The 21,485-nt window shown below is 30.7% G+C and overlaps 2 protein-coding genes across 2 annotated transcripts; both read left to right on the forward strand.

Moving 5' to 3' along the window:
• The first annotated feature begins 3,961 nt into the window (after positions 1-3,961).
• Positions 3,962-5,045, forward strand: LOC110898186 (protein FAR1-RELATED SEQUENCE 5-like). The gene is made up of 3 exons (XM_022144947.1): positions 3,962-4,533; positions 4,630-4,777; positions 5,013-5,045. Exons 1-3 carry the CDS (start codon positions 3,962-3,964, stop codon positions 5,043-5,045), a joined length of 753 nt encoding a protein of 250 aa, XP_022000639.1.
• A 12,437-nt stretch (positions 5,046-17,482) lies between these two features.
• Positions 17,483-19,757, forward strand: LOC110924151 (dof zinc finger protein DOF2.1). The gene is made up of 2 exons (XM_022168187.2): positions 17,483-17,682; positions 18,544-19,757. Exons 1-2 carry the CDS (start codon positions 17,623-17,625, stop codon positions 19,477-19,479), a joined length of 996 nt encoding a protein of 331 aa, XP_022023879.1. The 5' UTR covers positions 17,483-17,622; the 3' UTR covers positions 19,480-19,757.
• The last annotated feature ends 1,728 nt before the right edge of the window (positions 19,758-21,485 follow it).

Here is a 21,485-nt window from a genome sequence, read left to right on the forward strand (position 1 = left end):
ATTGTATATCGTGTTGATTCTAGCTTTTTGCTAGAATCATTTTCTATTATATAAAACAATTTGTCATTAAAAGAAGTAACTTTATCAGTAAATTTTGTAATGATAAACACAAATTGTCTTTATAATAATATAATTTAGTAGATGCATTTCAAGACTTTGTAGGAACTTATAACATTTTTTTATACATACATAGATATTGTTATGTTTAATCTATAATTAAATGTGTTAAAGCATAAGAAAGTAATTAGAGGTAATAATAGTTATGGAGTGGCAATGAGTTCTATTTATTTGGTACATATTCTTTACTTCTTCCTCAAACATAACACACCCGAATCTCGGAGCTCACGGCAAGAACGTGTCAATGAAATAGAGAAAGCTTACTATTTGTGACATCCAGCACAATGATTATGACACATTGCATCGATTACTGTTTCATGTGATTATTTCTCCCACTCAAATATAACTATAAGTAGAAGGCCATTTTAATTAAAAAAAAGGTTACTTCCTATTTTTGGCAATATATACATTATAAATAATCATATCAAAATTTAAAATTGGATCTATATATATATGTATATATATATTTTACATTTTTAATACAAGTTTATATTTCTTTTTCTTTTAATTCAACGGTCCTTTTTTTTTCTACTTTGAAATACATGTAAAAGATAAAGATGCTTAGATGCTAATTAATTAGTTTTTTTTTTTCTCAATACCTTCTATGTCTCCTCTACATTTGCTTTTTATGATACAAATAATTTAGTTTTTTATAATCAAATATTTCTCAAATACTACAGAACTACAACTTCAAATCATAATAATCGAACTTATATAACACATTAAAACACCCATTTGATATGATGAAATTCACAACTACCACAAATATTACGATCAATCTCACAATAATTTTTGCATATTAGTAAAATATGTGATGTAATACCATTCTTTTCTCCTCCACAAATTTATATTTTTCTTCAAACAAAAGTAACATTATACGATCTCAACAAATTTATATGTTAAAATAATATAATATATTTTCACCCATATTACAAGGGACAAACACTGTTTTCGTTTCAACGTGGCAAAAACTTTTCCACCAACGTGAAATTAGGTTGCTATGTCAATTAGTGATTTCCAAAATTAGTTAAAATCAGTTACATTCGTCTATATGAAATTTGTTATTATGATCTTTTTTTTTCCATTTCCATAGGATCAGTAGATTTAAAAAAAAAAAAGAACATGTGTTCATATGATCACAATGTTTACATATTGACTAGGAGATCATATTTATATACTATTTATTTGAAACATTTGTGTGCATGTTTGCTTGTAAGTTGTGCTTAAATACTTGTACCTTAATCAAATTTAAGTTGTAAGTTGTGCTTAAGTGGTTGTACCTTAATCAAATAATAATGTCTTTATTACCTTACCAAATTCAATATTTGTTTTGTATGCATTTATGGTTGTAAATTGTGTTTAAGTGGTTGTACCATAATCAAATAATGGTTTCATTATCTTACCATATTCAATCGGTTTAATCCATTCAAAGTTGTGTTGTTTTATTTGTAAATTTTTATTATTTATAATAATCTAATTAATTTAGCCAAAATCTTGTATAAATATAATTTGCAACATATTGATGCAATGGTTGTTGTAATGTATGCATTATGGTTTGTATAGTGGTAATGATATATATTATAAATAGATTACGATGAACATGTCAAATGGAAAAAAATAGACGCGGGTTCATCGTAAAGTGAGAGTCCTAGATCAACTTAGTTATTTTATTCTATGTTTTACGTTTCGGTTTAATTTCTTCGCATTAACACCGCAACTTCAGTGTTGGTGGTCGCTGACAGTAGTGGGGCATTAGTGCTCGCCCCCGCCGCAACGCGGGGGGGGGGGGGGGTGCTTAATACTAGTTATTTAATTAATTAAAGACCATATACTCAAATGAAAAAATAACACAAATACATCATACCAAAACAATAGTGAAATAGTAAAACGACACTATTTTTCTATGAAATATATATATATATATATATATATATATATATATATATATATATATATATATATATATATATATATATATATATATATATATATATATATAAATATGGGGAAAGTGAATACGGTGCTGTTAGACGTATAACCTTACGCGTCAAACCCATCAAAACTACGTATTTTTTATTAAAATCCTTAAAAAGATAAAATAAATCTTTTTTAATCAAATCCCTGAATAATTAAAACAAAAGGAGCGTGCTTCTGGTTCATCCCCAAATCCAAATCCCTAATCTGGCCATGGATTGCGATCTCGAACAAGAGATCTGTTCGCTCGAGGATTCAGGAAGAAAGGGACCATCCATCTCTCCACCTACCTCTAAACCTATCACGTTGGAGATTAATCGATCAGGTTTTTGCTAATAGATCATGTATTCAATTAATTAATCTCCCTGTTTTTTATTTAAAAGTTCCTTAGAATGGATTTAGTACTGGTGATGATTTGCTAATCGATTATGTATTCTGCAATAAATCTCCATGTTTTGACTAAAAGTACCTTACATATCATGATCAGACATGTTTTTTAGAATGCTTTCTTTCCCAGGTTGTTCATCAATTTTTCAGTTTCGACATGTTTGTACTTTTGTTGATGCAGAACATTCAGAAGCTATGCTAATGGATTCAAGAGTTCAACCAGAGGAGGAAGCTTTAGAATCGAATTTGATTGATGATATTGATGCAAATGGGTATTTAGTCGTACATAGTGATTCCGATGTTGAAGTAGAGAATATAAAAGAGTTTGACATGGATTTTGTGTTTGAGAAAAAAGTAGATGATGATGTGATCGAGCAGGTTTTTGATACTCTTGGTGACGCATATGATTTCTACAATCGTTATGCATTTTTACATGGGTTTGGAATACGTATTCGTTCGACTTTTAAGGATAAGACAACAAATGAACCTTATAGAAGGAAATATGTATGCAACAAAGAGGGGTTTAAAGATTTAAAGTGTGATAGTTCTAAATGAGATGTCAAACGTCGTAGGGAATTAAGGACCGGATGTGAAGCATTTCTTAGGATTTCAAAAGGAAAAGATGGAAAATGGCTAGTAGATAAATTTAATGATTCACATAAGTCATGAACTAACTGTTACTCCGACCAAAGTTAGGAAACACCGGTCTCATGGGAAGTTTCACCGCGCAGAAGCTTGCAAATCTCTAATGTCGGAACTTAGTCAATCCGGGTTGAAACCTAGTCAAATCAGGAAGGTCATAAACACCATGAAAAGTCCATGTGAAAATGATGTTACATCAAAGCAATGTGCTGATATCTTAGCTGTTGAACGGAAACAATACAAAGGCAAGGAGTTTTATGGGCTTATTAAGCATTTCCAAGATAAACTAATAGAAGATCGAAACCTCTATTTTGTTGTGGATTTATTTGAGGATGGATCTCCAAGAAATATTTTTTGGGCTGATGGGGGATCAAGAGACGCATATATAAAGTTTGGAGATGTTGTTGTGTTTGATGTCACATACATGACCAACAAATTTAAGATGCCATTTGCTCCTTTTGTCGGGGTGAATCATCATTGACAGTCAATACTTTTCGGTGGTGCGCTATTGGAGAATGAGAAGCAAGATACTTTTGAATGGTTATTTAAAAATTTCTTGAAGTGCATGTTTGATAAGTATCCCTTAGCGACGATTACAAATCAAGATAAAGCTATATTCAATGCAATACAAAGTGTTTTTCCAAACACTCGACATCGTTATTGTTCATGGCATATTAAGAAACATGAGACTGAGCACCTTCGACCTCTAAAAGTTCATTATAGTGACTTTGAAGAGTTACATAAGCAGTGGGTAAAGAGTAATACAATTGAAGAATTTGAAAGTCGTTGGGAATTTTTATGTGGTAAATATAATTTTCAAAGCGGTAGTTGGATAACGGAGATGTATAACCAACGTAAATATTGGGCTAAAGCCTTCTTGAAAGATTGTTTCTTTGCTGGCATGACATCAAGTGGAAGAAGTGAGAGTATTCATTCTTTTTTTTATGGATATATAAATTCCAAGACCATGTTGAATGAGTTCGTAATACAGTATGATAAAGTTGTTGAGGCTCGAAGGGCTGCCGAAGAAGATGAAGACTTCAAGACCATGAACTCCAAGCCAGTTCTTTCTTCTGTTAATTTGATAGAGGCAAAAGCGAGTTCATGTTACACAAGAAAACTCTTTGATGTATTCAAAAAAGAATGGGTTGAAGCTACCTTCAATTTAACTCATGATACCATAAGCAAGACTTCTGAACAAATCATATATAAGGTTGGACAAGTGGATATAGATAAAATATATTGGAGAAATGTTAACTTTCGTGTCTCAGATAAGATAGATGTCACATGTTCATGTGCAAAGTTTGAAACATATGGGATATTATGCAAGCATATCTTGTATGTCTTGAAGAAGAGACATGTTGAAACTCTACCTGATCATTATATTTTACCTAGGTGGACTCTAGATGCAAGGTATAAGGTGGATAATTGCACGATTGGGCTCGAAGACACACATAGTGAGAATGAAGTAAGTGCGTTAACTTTATGGCATGTTCAATTAAATTTTAGAAAAGCGATCGAACAAGCAAGAGACTCCCCGGTTGAGATAAAGAAACTAAACATTCTCCTTTTGAAGTTTTTAGAAGAGCAAAGTATTCGAACAAGGTCGAAACAATTAGAGACCGCTTCACAAGATTCTATGGCAGGAAGGTCTCAGGTGAACATAATACCTCAAATTTCTATTCGGACCCACTAGTACATACTAATACTAAAAATCGACCTAAAAGTGCAACTAGAATCAAATCATCCCTTGAAGCACCAAAAAAGAGAGCTTGTTCTCATTGCAAGAAAGTGGGTCATTACATCAGCAGTTGTCCAAAAAAGAAGGTAAGATCTATATATTTATAAATAATTAATTGATGTTAGTGTAATACTTATATTATCTTTTTCAGATGGAAGAGTCGTTACTAGAAAGAGAAGGATGAAATGTGAACCGGCTTGAAGAATCAGCAAGTTTGCAAATTTGTTATGTTGGCACTTGTTTCAGTATTGTAGAAAGTAAACTTATTTTTGTAGTTTTGCAGTTTCTTTATTACAATGGTTTGCACTTGTTTCAGTATTGTAGAAAGTAAACTTATTTTTATAGTTTTGCAATTTCTTTATTACAATGGTTTTGATATTATTGGGTCAAAAAATGCAGAAATATAATGGAACAATGGTAAAATATAGTGAACTAAAATGAAACGGGTCAAAATATAGTGAACTAAAACGAAACGGGTCAAAATATGGTTGCATTTTATAACGGTTTTGACCCCTGACACTAACTTTGTTACTTTTTTGCAGTTAAGTGTAAGGGTAATTAGGTCATTATATACCTTAGAGGCTATTTTTGATAATTACAAAGTTCTTTTAATATTTAAGAGATTATTAATGCAATTACTAAAGTTTTTTTTATTATTTTGTTATTTTCACGATTATTATTTAACAAAATATGTTTTATATATACAAATAAATATGTATTTTCATTAAGCGTTTTTTTTATAAACGTCGCTTTTAAAATTATTTATTTTTTAACCTTTTTATAAATCGTCTGTCATTTTTAAAATTATTCATTTTTAAACCGCTTGTTTATTAAAATTGTTCTGTTTAAAGTTGTTTGTCTTTTAATGTTTTTCTTAAATGATTCATTTTATACCATTCTTTTTAAAATCATTTTTTAACTTTTTTAAACAGTTCATTTTTTTGTCATTAATTTTTAAAAGCGTTTCTTTTTAAACCGTTCCTTTTAGAATCGTTTTTGATATCGTTCATTTTTGAAACTTTGTATTCAGTTTACTATAGCCGCTAGGTAAAAATAACTTCAGAAAATGAACGATTTGGAAAATCGAAGGGATTTAAAAACGATCAATTTTAAACGAATGAGTGGTTTAAAAAACAAAGATTAAAAAAATGACGTTTATAAAAAAAACAAAACCTTAGAAAAATAAGTTAGCAAGTGTAAGCAACTAGAAAACGACGAATTTAATAAACGAAAGGTGAAAAAAATAACAAATTTTGAATAAACAAACGATCCAAAGAAATGGAAAATTTGAAAGAGAAAGAAACCATTCTAAAAAAGTTTGAAAAATGAACGATCTTTTGCAAACTTTTTATTAGAATGTTTCTTTTTTTTTCATATCTTACATTTCTTTTGTTTTTTATACTCGTCTTTTTGTAAAATTTAAATAATGAACGACCTAAAAAGTAAGTATTTTATAAGTGTTTAAAAATAAGTGATTTAAAAAAATGGTATAAAATAAAGTGTTGAAAAAAACTTCAAAATACAAACGACTTTAAAAAGAATGATTTTAAATAATAAATGGTTTAAAAAGGAACAAATTTAAAAACGATAGATGGTTTAAACAAAATGTAAAATAACAAATTATTTTTTTAAAACGACTTTTATAAAAATAAGTGATTAATGAAAACACATATTTATTTGTATATTTAAAACTGTAACACCCAAAAAATATATCAATTATATAGACATATATATATACATGTATGAATATATATACATATATACGTATACATGTGCATATATTATTACATACTGGCTAAAGAAAATAACTTCGTAAGTGACAAGAATTAAGTCACCTAAAAACATCAAAGCGATAGATTTCGCTAAGTAAATCAAACGGGTCAAAATGATAAGAGATTAAAGGTTTGGTTACATAAAAGCGATGTATTTCGCTAAGTAAACCAAACGGGTAAAAATGATAAGAGTATTAAAGGTTTGGTTACTTAAAAGCGATGGATTTCGCTAAGTAAACCAAACGGGCCAAAATGAGGTCTTAATGCATACTGGAATAGTTGCATAAGTAATGACTTCGATATAATACCCGAATAATTGGTAGGAGATCAAATATACGCGTAAACCGAGAATCGGGAACGCAGATTAAAAGTCAAAGACTCAGGTGGTGAGTATGACTAGAAGATGCACAATTCCGTATATGGGAATTGTGTTAACTATGTTCAACTATTTGTAGTTGAACGGGTCAAATAAATAAAACACATATTAGATAATAGATGCATAAATCCCATGAATAGAGCCCGAACAATAGGACACATTCATAATTATGATGTTCGTATGAATTTGAAAGAAATTAAACAAGTTTGTTTGTTAAAACATAAATGGGTCAAATATTTGTAAATAGTTAAAAATCCTAGAGCTTATAAGTTAAGAATTTTGATAATTCGGACGTTGGATTTCGAGTCCAAGTGATAGAGGACTAAATTACGATCATGTAGGAAGAAACAAGAGCTTAAACGGATAAACGAAACACAAGTTAAGGTCGTTTTTGTAAAAAAAAAGGGCAAAACTGGAATTAAAACCTGCAGCATTGAACCGTAATCTACGATTCAGACCGTAGGCTATGGTGTAGACCTCCTGCCCAATTGCGTTTAACTGGACCGTAAGGTACAGTCTTCAGAACGTAGCCTACGGCGGGATAGTTTAAAATTTTTGTTTTATCAAGTAATCTAAGATGTTAAATTATCTTACTAACAATTAAGACTTTTAATTGTTGTTTAGGTCTCTAGTATGTGGATAATGGATGTGATCAAACTCGAACAAGAACCGAACACTTATATCGTCGAAGCTTTCGCACTTGTTTAGTTGTTTTGGATATTCTAAACATTGTTAAATGTTAGAAAAACACCTTTAAATGCTTTTAGTCAGAAATAACTATGAATCACGTTTAGCGTTTTGTATTTAGTATATCTCAATGTTAAAAACAAACTTTTTATAAATGTTTTACTCTTTTATTATTATGGTTCTTACAAAAACGTATTTTGTTAAATAATAATCGTGAAAATAACAAAATAAGAAAAAAACTTGAGAAATTGCATTAATAATTTCTTAAATATTAAAAGAACTTTGTAATTATCAAAACAACCCCTAAGGTATATAATGACCTAATTACCCTTACACTTAACTGCAAAAAAGTAACCAAGTTAGTGACAGGGGCCAAAACCGTTATAAAATGCAACCTTGGGTTTGTTATGTTAAAAGATTTCTTTTTGGTTTGAAATGGCTAAACTGGTTAAATCACATGGGCAAAACAGTAATTTCTTTTTATTATTAATTACATAGAACACAAGTTAATTAATAGAAAAACTAAAGGAAAAATATTATCAAACAAAGATAATTAAACCAGAGTGTATTTTATAAATACAAAAGGATAATTTATTTTAAGCATATAAATATAGTGCTGAGTGGGGTTTTTGAATTATCACATCATAGGGTATAGAAGCAAATTAGGTCTCTTCTAGTCTAGTCTTTGAATTGTTCTTTTGTTATGGGCCCCTACTCTCTCTATTGTATTATATTAGGGTGAAAGAATATTTTGTTGAAGTAACATGAAAGAAAGGTATAGTCAATGTCTCAAACCTTCCATCCATTCACATTACTCCTATTCGTCATCTTTTTTACATTATCCTTTTTGTAATTATGGGCTTATTTTTATGAAAAAAGTATTAGATATTCAAAGTTGTCTTAGAATAAAACTAATTTAACAAAAAAATTGATTCATTTCATTAATTTTTTTAATTAGTAAATATAATATGGCATTGATGCCTGCTATTGATTTTTTATAAGCAAGTTCTATCTTTTTGTTATCACTAGGGAGAAAGCCCGTACGATGCACGGCATGCATAATAGTTATTGTTTGTTCGTGGTAAGACGTCTGACACGGCCGGTGCATAACATGTAAGACAATACGCCTACAAAGGGGCATGCTTAAACTTTATTAAACCATGGACCGTAAGTTGTTTCCTTGGCAAAACTTGCCGGCCAAAAAGAAGTGAAAAAAGATGTCTTCCAAGAAATTATTTGCAATTCTGATTTACTAATTCTCGGTATTCGGTAGCTATTTTTCTTTTTACTGAACCTGGCGGCCTGCCTTTTGCTTTTTTTTTCTTTTCCTTTTCTGTTTTAGCAATTCTCGGCTCCAGGTATACATGGTCTCACATTATGAAATGCACTCTTTAGTTCAATGAAAATATTAATATGAACATGTGACATATATGTTCAACACAAAGACTCATATGTGGTGTTAGCAGCGTCGGCTCCAGGGTAGTGTGAGCCGGAGGATCAGCCAAGCCCGGTAATTTTCGAGGCAAATATTTTTCTCTATATATTTAAATTTATTTTTTATAAAATAGGTATGGATCTTAATCATCGTAAATAAATTGGGCCCAAAACCTTTTATATGAAAATTGGTGACTGTTTCAAGTTAAATGTATACATTCCTTTATGCTATTGAACTTGTTGTTTTGAATCATGTTAAAAGTATGTCAACCGCATGTAACCCCACTTGCCAAATATCATGCTAAACATGTCAATGTTGTGCAACTTTTCCTTTATTTCGTATATTACATGTTTAGCTAATATGATAGTGTACCCGATGTTAACACGACCCATTTTAGCAAACAAAACATATTGTCTGCTCTACCCTCACCAAATAAAAACGCCAAGTATTGCATTTATGATTTAATGGCCACATTGCACCCATACTACAAACCATGTGGTATTGTTATTGTTATGATCAACTTACCAAAACGACACAAATTTATAAATAGAATACATTTTTTTGGGAACTTTTACTTTGCTGTTTTACCTATGTTAAATGAATCACATGATTAATTATTTTAAAACACGTAGCATACTGATGATATGAACCGGTAACATCTAACTGTAATAACTGTGTCGTGTCTATAATCTGCTTTAAGTTGGTCTTAAAAAAAATTAACATGTATAATTTAGAATATTCTTTTCACACTCATTTATTAACATTACTAATTATTATTCTATTTGTATATTATTATTACTATTAATTACTATTATTAATAATAATAATAATCATTAGCGTCTTTAATAAAAAAGGCGCAGCCCTGCCGCCCCCTAGCCGCCTACCTACTCGTGTTCGTAGCTCGATCGGAAGTATTAACACTATTATTATTAAAAAATATAAAAAATATTATTATTTATTTATTTATATTATTACTATAAATATTACCATTTTAGCATTTTCTTTTAACTAAATATTACTCTATCGCAATATGTTACTTTAAAATTTTTGTCTCATGTGTATAACATTAATAAGAAAACCTGGATTCTGATGATCATAACTATGATTATCATGACTCCTTTTTGTTGTAAATATCAATGTCGGTAACATAATTATCAAAGATTTATATTTATTTCGATGTAGATTGCATTTAATATACGCCCTAATAATATTTTAACGACAAATACCAGGTGGGGTATAGGAAACATACCAACGAAGTGCTTGTTTTCGGTTGGTTGGAGATCCTCAAACGTCGTAAGCAGGAAAGGGTAGCGTTCAAAACGACCGCCGTCATCATCAACCCGTTTCACAGTTGTCGAACCATACAACCCAATCACAAAGGGGCTGTCTTTAAGAACCCGATACTGATTTGTAGGTTGCACGGCGAAACCGTTGACCAAATATACACCGCCCTCTTTGAGTTTGTCAAAGAAATAGTGGGCAATGTTATTCCTTACGGTGCAATGCATCACACCTCCCTGCGCAAATAAAGGCCTAGATTTTTGTTTCAGAATCAAAAGTAGAAAAACGTAAGAATGTGGGACAGCAGAGGGTAAAAAACTACCTTTATGTCAATGACAATATAGTCGGTGCTCATGTACCTGCCGTTAACACTTGTCACGTCCCATTTTCTACAAACCATTATCATGATAGGTCCGGTGCTCCCTTCACGGAGTTCACTAAGGAACATATGATTGCTTGTACCACCGTCGAACGTTTGCAAACTAAGGGGGCTGGCCATGGCAATAGAGGAGGAAAGGAAACTATGAACCTACAAACATAACAAAGCCAACAATCTTATAGCATAACCAAATACCATTCATTTTTTCTACAAATTAATCATATCCTAATGAATGATATTAAATGACAGGGATATTCAAAGAGGCACAATAAAACAATGCAATTTAATTAATTTTAAAGCGACTTTTGGTATTCTAGCTTGTAGTTAGAGTTTCTTGAATTGGCTTTTATATAATGTTAGACTTTATAAAAGAGAACAATTTATTAAGAAATACCTACCACTTGTACACTATTAATTATGAATGTGATGGTTCATTTATATGGCTTTGGACACCACATGATTTATAAAAAGTTTAATTCTTTTAATTTGATTTAAATACATATTTTAGAGTTGTGTGGCTAACCTAAATATAGTATCATTAATGAACCTTAAAAAACCATTACCTATTTTTCCTCGTAACTAACAATTTAAAAAGAACAAATTAATCAAATTTGCATGTGATATTGTGATTGAAAATTTCTTTTTAATTAAGAAGAGTTCTCAGACTAAGCTATGATCGAAGCAACAAATATATCCGCAAAAATTAAATTAAGGTTAAAAAAGTTAATGTGTTTGAAAAGGGTAAAACCGTCATAAATTAAAAGTTCATTTAAAAGGGGTATATATGATATTTTAAGTTTATACCGGGTATATATCACATTCATGTCATAAGAAAAAAAGTTCATCAAAATTTTAGAAAAATGAGGAAAAAGAATAAATACCGAGATAGTCCTTGAGCTCAAGGTAACCAATATCCAATAAAGGAAACAGACGGTTGCCCCTGAAATTAAAAAAAAATAATCAAGTTAAAGTCTAATAAACATAATAAAATCAACACATCCTAAAAAAATATAAGACCACCGAGATGTTTAATTGTAAGCATTTAACATACCGAACGATATGATGGCACACGAAATCAGAGTACCAACAACTCCAAATGAAGTAATTGTCGTAAAATTGCGGAAAAAATTGCTTATTTTTCACTTGAAACCTGTTGAAATAATATAAATTTAATTATAAAACATTAAAAAATATTAAGGCAATTACAACTTGAAAGACACAAATGAATTTAAGAGGCTCAGAATGAAGGTTGTATAAAAGTTGATATAACTAAATTTTAAGTATATATATATATATAAATGTAATTATAAAACATTAAAAAATATTAAGACAATTATAACTTGAAAGACATAAATGTATTTAAGAGGCTCATAATGAAGGTTGTAAAAAAGTTGATATAACTAAATTTTTAAGTATATATAGATTTTCTATTTCGAGATTGTCTTTTTTACATACCTCATCATATATAAAGTAACAGATGAAATGATCCTAACTTAAAATCATATAATGCACAATACTCAAAGTTGGATTCATCTATAAAAGAAAATAAGGGAACTGAAGTTGGTGACTTACCTCTGTCGCGTATGAAAAAGTGACGGCCGTGTTGTTGAATTAGGTTACGGTTGGTGGGTGGTGGTGCACAACTGTATGAAACACTCAAAGTTTGTTTCATGATAACAAAAGACCTATTGTCGTCGTACGATGACAATGGTGTTGTTGAATCCGGGTACGGTATGCGGGAAGAGAGAGTGCGAGAGGGAGAAGTAGTGATCCAGCATTTGTGGCTTATTTCAGGTCTTTAAGAAATGTTTAGTTGGCTAATCCAATCATGGCCATTGAAGTTTCTTCAATAAATGGTAACGGTTTCATGCGATGATGACTATTCAGAGTATCTGAATTAATGTGGTTTAAATATTGGTGAGTTGTTCCTTTATCTAACTAAAACATATTGGTTACTTGCAGTAAGAATTCAAATAGACAGAAGACTTTATATTCATTCACTAATAAAACATATTGGTTAGTTGTAGTAAGAATTCAAATGGACAGATCATTGTATATTGAATATTCACTAATTAATTTAAGTAAATGCTTTAATGTAATTTAAAATCATTTATGTTCTTTATTAGTTGGGTTTACGGTCCTTGAATGAGAAACACAATTAATAATTCTTTTTCTTTTTCTTTTTTCTTTATTAATTGGAGAAGGACAATTATGCCCCCTTATTAAGGTAATCAAGTGTTGTACTATAAGCACTATAAATTGTAATTACTTACTTTTTGCAGGTATCCTTAGAAAATACTTTATAAAGACACAAATATATTTAAGAGGTTCATAATGAAAGGTTGTAAAAAAGTTGATATAACTAAATTTTTAAGTATATATAGATAATAGTATTATTTTAGCTATATGATTACAAACCATATTATTTTTTTAAATTATAGCATTTGAAAAAAAGGTGTTTAAGAATTTATTCTAAGGAAAAAAAGAATGGTTGAATTTTGTTGTAATTTAGGAAAGTAAACTATATACACATTATGAAATATTAGTGATATTGTTCCTAATATAATAATAATAATAATAATAATAATAATAATAATAATAATAATAATATACAAGAATTCTTTATTTTATTTTTATTGAAAGTGTTATCTGATGGTAAAAAATGTAATAAAAATATTATCTTTACCGTGTGCTATAATACAAATTTCCAATGCTCATTTATGGCAAATGAGTAGAATTTATCAATAAATGTCACGTTTGTTTTGTTACTTTCTAATTATATTATAATTATAATCTTTTATATGATATTATTTTACTTTGGATACAAGTAAATGATACCACCATATTATCTTTTATTAAATATTATATGAATATTGTAAATTCTAAATATAGAAAAACTGAAAGATGACAAATGCAGGACTACATTGGGATGGTGGACGATGGGTGCTAGTGGAGGAGGCCCAATATAGGTATGGAGATAGAGAAAAAATTATCAATTAAATTTGTAGTCATTTATAGATGAATATTTACCTATTAAAAGATTTTGTATTATGTATAATGTGTATACATATACTTATTGTTAAAGCGATCAAAGTTTCAACTTTTATAGGGTTTTTAGCAATGTATATGCCTAGCTAGATGGGTGATATGATTGGCCTTGAAGACACGACGTTACGACACCTATTCATGTGGTCATCCATCAACGGAACGAAAATAAGTACAAAACTAAAAAGCGTCATAAAACATGGAGTTTGCTTATTTGTTGAGAAATCAAAGGACCACAATATTGTTTGTGTTCCTATGTCATATGACCCTACCATATACTATTTGTAAACTTAGAATGGTATTCACTTATCTAATTTCCAAAATGAGTTACATTTTTTTTTTATATAATACATTCGCTTTCTTTATATGAGATGATACTTCAAATCTAAACCGTGTAGACATCGCATCAATGGGAAAAGATTAGATGTTAGATCTTAATATTACATGTCTTTTTCATTACCCGTTTTTTAGTTTACTAGTTATATTAAAATATATATTTATGGTAACGCATGACAATAAACGTAGACAAGTTATACTAATCTACTATTCATTCCACTTCTCTGTTAACATGCACTAATAATTAATGGAAAGAAGTTATCTAACTCTCATTATTGCAAAACAAACATGCATACAATGAAGTTTTATGTTAAATTTATGTTCAATATATAACTAACAATAATAAAATAAAATTTATATCTATATTTATCTATACTATGTAATAAAAGAAAAAGCATGGAGACATATTTCATCCATTAAAGCCATTTACTTATTGATTTTCTCGCCTCTCTTTCTCATATTTCATTCTGGATACTTATTTTTTAATTAAAAATATTTATTATATTATTAACCAAATAAATTTAATATGAAATTAATTATTAATTTTCTAAATAAACTTATTTTTTTACTTAAAAGCTTCACTAAGTTCAAATTATGTAGGATAATTGTTTTAATCAATGATTTTTTTTAAATTCAAATATTTAATGTGGTTGGATGGTAAGAACGGTAAAATACAATGTGTTAAATAACAACAACAACAACAACAATGATAAAATCGGTGATATCAAAAAATCAAAGTTAATACCCAATTAAAAGAAATAATGTTTTAAAACTAACTTAATAAAATTTATAAATGTCATGTCAATGTTCAATTTTTAAATACATATCTTGACGACTATATAAGTTAACAAATTACATTATATTTTTTTATTAGTCTAGTAATACATTGTAATCGCTCTCAATACTATGAAATGATAAAACTTTTCTTGATTAAATTGGGATTCATTCACTAGTATTTCCCACTGACAAAATGTTTTTAAACGCGTTTCAGATAACAAAATATGAAAGCCAAATACAAGTCAGCTGGACAGCACTGAAGGCTTAGAAAAGTGGCTATAAAAGTTACCTAAATAAAGAAGACGTTTTATTTCAACATATTAGGATTTATCCCTATAAATCAGTTTGTAATGAAAACTTGGGTTTTATCCCAATATATTTATTAATATAAAATGTGGTGTTTTACTCTGATAAAATATTTCCTAACTACGGTCCTGATGTAAATTCCGCTGCCAAAATTGATAAACACCGATACCACTAAATCTGGTCTCGCGGCCGCCCGTTCCCGGGCAATCAGGGGACGGGGTTTGCGACAAAAGCCCATGGAAAAAGGGTGTGTGAAAGAAACCTATCTTAGTTGACTGGAGATCCAAAGATCTAAGTTCAATAGGACAACGAATCCATATGCCTAAGGGTGGTCACTGTAGGGGCATAGCTGATATGCATAAGTTGGTATATATGGTTATATATACCCCTAAATGATAAAAGGGTGTTTAAATACGTCCTAGTTCATTCATATGAAATTCAGTGACAAATTGTGAGGCTAAGCATATTATGTGGTAAATGATGTTGCATAATCATGGTAACCATGATGCTTTTAATGATTTAAGGAGAATCACCTATGTTAGAGAGAAGTGGGGTCGCTTTGAATGGAATTGGGGGCACAATTCCTAGAGCTCTCGCAGAACCAGGAAAGTGTTCCACGACCATTATTGGACACGACTATGAGGGGATGACCCGGTTAAGGAGAATATTGTGTGAAGTGTATTGTCGTCTACACAAATGGGGGTTTGTTCAAGGACATTGTGTTTACAAACCACTAGGAGGCTAAGTATGCTTCACAACGGAAAGTTCAAAGGGACACCTACTTATCCGGCAATACTCAACTGCCGAGGTTTCATTGGAAACTTTGTGTGTTTTGATCAATCTCCATTCATGTGGGGGATTGTTGGAAATTTAGATATTATGAATGGATATTAATTTAGTGAGATTATAATTTAATGAAATTATAATTATTTACTAGACTATTCATATGGAACATAAACTCTTAAGTAGAGTTTTTATGTCAATTTATTAGTTTTGGTTAGAGTTTATATCTCTAATAAATCTCTTAATTAAGTACTAGACTCTTCATATAAACATAAACTCTTAAGTAGAGTTTTATGTCAATTTATTAGTTTTTATTAGAGTTTATGTCTCTAATAAATCTCTAATTAAGTGAGACTTTTCTCTACCCTATGTCTCTTGTATTAAAAGTAGGTTATGTGTCTAACTTGATGGGTTTTTTTATAAAACTACAAGAGTAAGAATACAAGAAAGAGACATAAAAATATGCATGAAGAGTCCTTGGAGAAGAAGTACTTGATGACCCATATGTTGGGGACATATAGAGATAAGTTTCTCTACATGATTCAACTACATTTCTATTATTAGTTTCCAAAAGGTCTAACACTATGATTTTATCCGGTGTAACCTCGGGCGCGTGGCCTTCTCTGGTAGTATAAACTGCTTCGGTTGTTGTACCCTGGGAGACAGACGCATCGTCTTTAGTAAAGGCGCGAAATCTGTTTTAAGGGAAGCGTGTTGAATACGTGCCTAAGCCACAACCGTCAACATTTGTTTGTTATTTTTGTAGGAAATTATTGTACAAGAAGACGTGGTTCAAGACCTCGTTGAAGCCTACACAACGGACTGAAAACACAACGAACCATACAGGTAGACGCTTATAAAGATCAAGTTGAAGACTTTATCTTTTGAAGATTGGTTTGAATCGATTGTTTTATTAAATATGTTGTTTTTGTACACGGTTCATATACTACAATTTCCCAAATGTTTAAAGAGATTATCTTTATTTTTTTTATTAGTTTTATTAATAAAATTGTGACCCATTTCCTACACATTTGTCCGTGGTTCAACGCACGACAACGATACAGTTCGATATAAGTTTCTTCTTCTGGTTTTCGACCGATGAAAAATACATATTGATATCCTCTTAGACACATATCTTTTGGTTACAATACCGAGTGTCGGTTACACATATCTTGGACACATATCTTTCGGTTACATATTAATATCCTCTTGGACACTTATTTTATTTGTTTAAAATATTAGCATCCATCATGGATAATTGGGTTTTAACTTTTTTTAATAATCAACAAATCAGCATCAATATATTATTATAATATTTATAAACACTTGTAGTCACAAGTCACAACATACTGAATTATAAAATAAGATTGTATATTCATAGTGAAGTGTGTACGTATATGTTTGTGTGTATATATATACACGCAGGTGATACCTTGCATGAAGCACGCCTTCAGTCCTCTCCTTCTCTCTCTCTCTCTCTCTCTAACTTTCTCTCTCATCATCTTTTAGAACTTCAAAAACTCCTTCAATCTTCACTCTTTGATCTCCCTCTCAGTCACTCAAAAACACACATAGTGATACTTTATGGAAGTAGAAATGGATGTTGCAGGTGTTCACAATCATCATCATCATCAACACCAGCAGGTAGATATCAATTACTTCATCCTATTTGTTTTTTGTTTTTTGTTTCATAATTAATTAGTGATTTAATTGAACTACAACGTTGTTTAATTACTTGATTTGTTAGGTTTTTTTTGTTAGAATTTTGGTTTAATTGTTGGTTATGATTAATTAATCATCCTATAATTAGGGCTAGTTTGTTGTAAATTTATTTCTTCATTTTCAGCTAATTAATTCCCAAATTTGATGTTTTAATTGTAATTCCTCATATTATCTTTATGTCTAAAAATCCGTAAGTGGTTTCTAGTAGGTTTTTGGAAGTGTTTTGGTTTCCAGACAACGAACTCAAAAAAAATAAATAAATAAATAAATTAAACACTTGATATTCACGTTGCAAAATATACCGACGTGACAAAACTAAAAAAAAAAAAAAGAATCTGCTATTCTAAATTTATTTCTTCATTTTCAGCTAATTAATTCCCAAATTTGATGTTCTAAATGTAACTCCTCATATTATTGTGCATTTTTCTTTATTTCTTGTTTAAAAATCCGTAAGTGGTTTCCAGTAGGTTTTTGGAAGCGTTTTGGTTTCCGGACAGCAAACTCAAAAAAATAAAATAAAAAATCAAACACTAGATATTCACGTTGCAAAATATACTGACATGACAAAACTCAAAAAAAAAAAAAAAAAAAAAAGTCTGCTTATTTGAGTAGCAGACTCCAATTGAGTCTGTTATCTGTTCTTTTGACTAGCGAACTCCTTAAAATCAAAACAAGTTCTAAAACTTCCTAAAAACGCTTATGGTTTTGCTAAAAAAACACTATTAATGCTTGTTATCAACCTTTTTAACAATATAAGATCTGATTTGAATTTTCTTAATGTAGGAGCTATCTTCCCAAACATTGGAGAGCATGTTGCAAGTATGCACAAAAGCCGAAGCCGACAAAAAACCGCGGCCACCAGAGGAAGCTTTGAAATGCCCAAGATGCGATTCGGGCAACACGAAATTCTGCTACTACAACAACTACAGCCTCACTCAGCCCAGATACTTCTGCAAGTCATGCAGAAGGTACTGGACCAAAGGCGGAACTCTAAGAAACGTTCCAGTGGGCGGAGGGTGCAGGAAGAATAAAAGATCATCATCCGCAACATCATCATCCAACTCATCACCATGCTCTGCACCTTCAAAGATCAGAGGACCACAAGACCACCACCTTGTTCAACAACATCCACTAAGTTTCATCACACCTAATGGTTCAAACAATTCAAACAATCCTCTGCTTGCAGGTCTACCACAGTTACCATATGACTCAACTTGCACTGATCTCTCACTTGCTTTTGCTAGGCTCCAAAGCCAAGCAAATGGGTCCATGGGTTATGACCACTTTGACCATCATTTGGGCTTTCTTGAAAACGCAACCAACCCGAATCGGTTTCATCACAATTTGTTGTACAATGGGAATAATAATCTTGGAAATGGGGACATGGGTAATGTGGGAAACTTGATGGGTTTGAACAATGTTGAACAACCATTGAACCACCACCACCACCACACTGTGTTCCATAATGATCAACAAGAACAACAACAAGAACAAGAACAAGAGCTTATTGGTAGTGTAGCATCAACAGGTGTGTTAACCACACAAGTGAAGCAAGAAGCATGCAACATGATGAGATCATATGACACTGGATTATGGGGATTTCCATTGCAAATGGGTGCTGGTGGTGCAGATACAAGCAACATGGTTCATGAAGTTGGAGGGTGGAATGGGATTGGTTCAACAAATTGGCATGGGCTCATAAATAGCCCTCTCATGTAGTACAAGATCATCATCATCATCATCATCAATATCATATCATTATATCATCATATTATCATCATATTGTTATCATCAATCATCATATCATGATCATGTTGTTGTTTAATTAATGTTAGTTCAGGAGAATGTTACTTATAAAATATTTTAGTTGGATAGGGGGATAGATTTATGTACTTGGTTTTAACTACATTTGTTTGTTTGTTTGTTTATGTGTGACAGTCAAGAGCCAGTTTTTGTTTCCTAAATCAAGAACAATGCCACTGCAAATGTTATATTTTGATGTTACTTTGTTCTTTGTTTTTTGTATATGTTAGAAATTGCAGTCTTTATGTTTTTACTTTATAAAAATAAGTGAAATGTTGTAAAAACTATATTTCAAAGAGGATTATTATTATTATTATTATTATTATTATTATTATTATTATTATTATTATTATTTAAGCAGATTATTAATATAAATACTCTTTTGTTGTCCAAAATAATGTATTTCTTTTATCATTAATTTACTGGTAGTTTTCACTATAGATATTATTTAATCTTTGTAGCCTTGTAGGCAAGTAGGTATATTTTTGTGTATTTAATTATTTTAAGTTACTTTAGTTATCTGAAGAATAATATATATTATTTGTTGTTTTGAAATGATTGGAAATGAAATATAAAATGTCTAAAACGCACTTACATTAAAAAAAAAAAGAAAATCAAAATCGAAGTGTGTGAAGACAAATTGAAAGATTTAGGCGTGAGAAGGTTAGTGTCACTAGATTACCAAATCCCCAGTTAAATCTGTACGTAAATCCCCACCCCCAAACAGTTAAATAATGAGAAATAATACATAAAATATTAAGCGTACACACCTCTTTAGAACTCATCCTTCCACACTTATACCTTTTAACAAGTTTTGTTTAATGATGTTTTTTTATTTTTCTTTTCTTCAAAAATGCTTTATAAATTTATTTATTTTTATTTTTTATTTTGTATATATGTCCTTTTAGGTATTTTATAAAAAGTTTAAACAGTTCTTTTTTATAAAAGATTATCATTTTTGTAATAAAAATATATTTTAATTCAATTTGCTAAAGTTATATTTGGTTGCAATTTTGGTCGCTAAAGTTGTAATGGCAAAAAGATTTTGAGCATAACAATATATGAACAACGAAACTGTTAGCATTTTTGCTATTTCGAATTGGTTTGTCTATCTCTAGTTATCAGGATTATAGTAGTAGTAACAACTAAGGTTAGAATTTAGAAAACAAAATCATCGCTATTTTGTGTTTTGGTATCCAATAATTGTTGAAGGGTGTACATATTCAGACACCTTATTCCCTAAATCCACACCCTTCTAGACGCCTCGTATAGCCCTATACGAGGCGTATAGGTTTGCTTTTCCCGACCGGCTTCTGCACCTCGTACAACGTCACATCAGTCAACTTATACGGGGAGTCTAGCCCTGTACGAGGGGTCAATACGAAGGTACTTAGACGCCTCGTATAGGTCTATACGAGGCGTCTTGGACTGACCGATTTGACTATGATGAGACTATGCCCGACATGACTTAAAGGCATACGGGGAGTAAAGACCTATACGAGGCGTCTTTAGCTCACATAAAATGCAACCTACAGTGCGTTCTTGGTCCACATCCGAGCATTCAACAAACAAACACTCACATTCTGTTTCTTCTTTTATTTGTCTTTGCGTTATTATCATCCCGGAGTGTTGAAATGTCATCATATTGGGACGGCAACTATATCTTCGGGCAGTATTCTAGCGAAAAGTGGGGGCACGAAAGCGTTCCGGTAACAGTTATTAGCGTAAATGTTTTAATTACTTGTTGTTTTAGTTTATTATTTACTAATGATGATACGGTTGTCTATTTTGGAGGAGTCTGGCGTTCCCGATTCTAATGAGCAAGAGGAGGTTGTGTCTAGTATACAAGGAAAACAAAACAGCCCGTTTCTAGATTTGAACAAGCATCCTCCTGTTGATGAAACAGCCCCTGTAGATGACTC

Source organism: Helianthus annuus, chromosome 2, assembly GCF_002127325.2.
Source record: "Helianthus annuus cultivar XRQ/B chromosome 2, HanXRQr2.0-SUNRISE, whole genome shotgun sequence".
NCBI classification, from domain to species: Eukaryota; Viridiplantae; Streptophyta; class Magnoliopsida; order Asterales; family Asteraceae; genus Helianthus; species Helianthus annuus.

Excerpts from the sequence above, each read along its gene's own strand:
- LOC110898186 (XM_022144947.1), top strand. The coding sequence starts at position 3,962 with ATGTATAACCAACGTAAATATTGGGCTAAAGCCTTCTTGAAAGATTGT. Across the intron at positions 4,534-4,629 it reads AGGTGGACTCTAGATGCAAG|AAAAGCGATCGAACAAGCAA; the intron begins GTATAAGGTGGA and ends ATTAAATTTTAG. Across the intron at positions 4,778-5,012 it reads CTATGGCAGGAAGGTCTCAG|ATGGAAGAGTCGTTACTAGA; the intron begins GTGAACATAATA and ends TATCTTTTTCAG.
- LOC110924151 (XM_022168187.2), top strand. The coding sequence starts at position 17,623 with ATGGAAGTAGAAATGGATGTTGCAGGTGTTCACAATCATCATCATCAT. Across the intron at positions 17,683-18,543 it reads ATCATCATCAACACCAGCAG|GAGCTATCTTCCCAAACATT; the intron begins GTAGATATCAAT and ends TTCTTAATGTAG.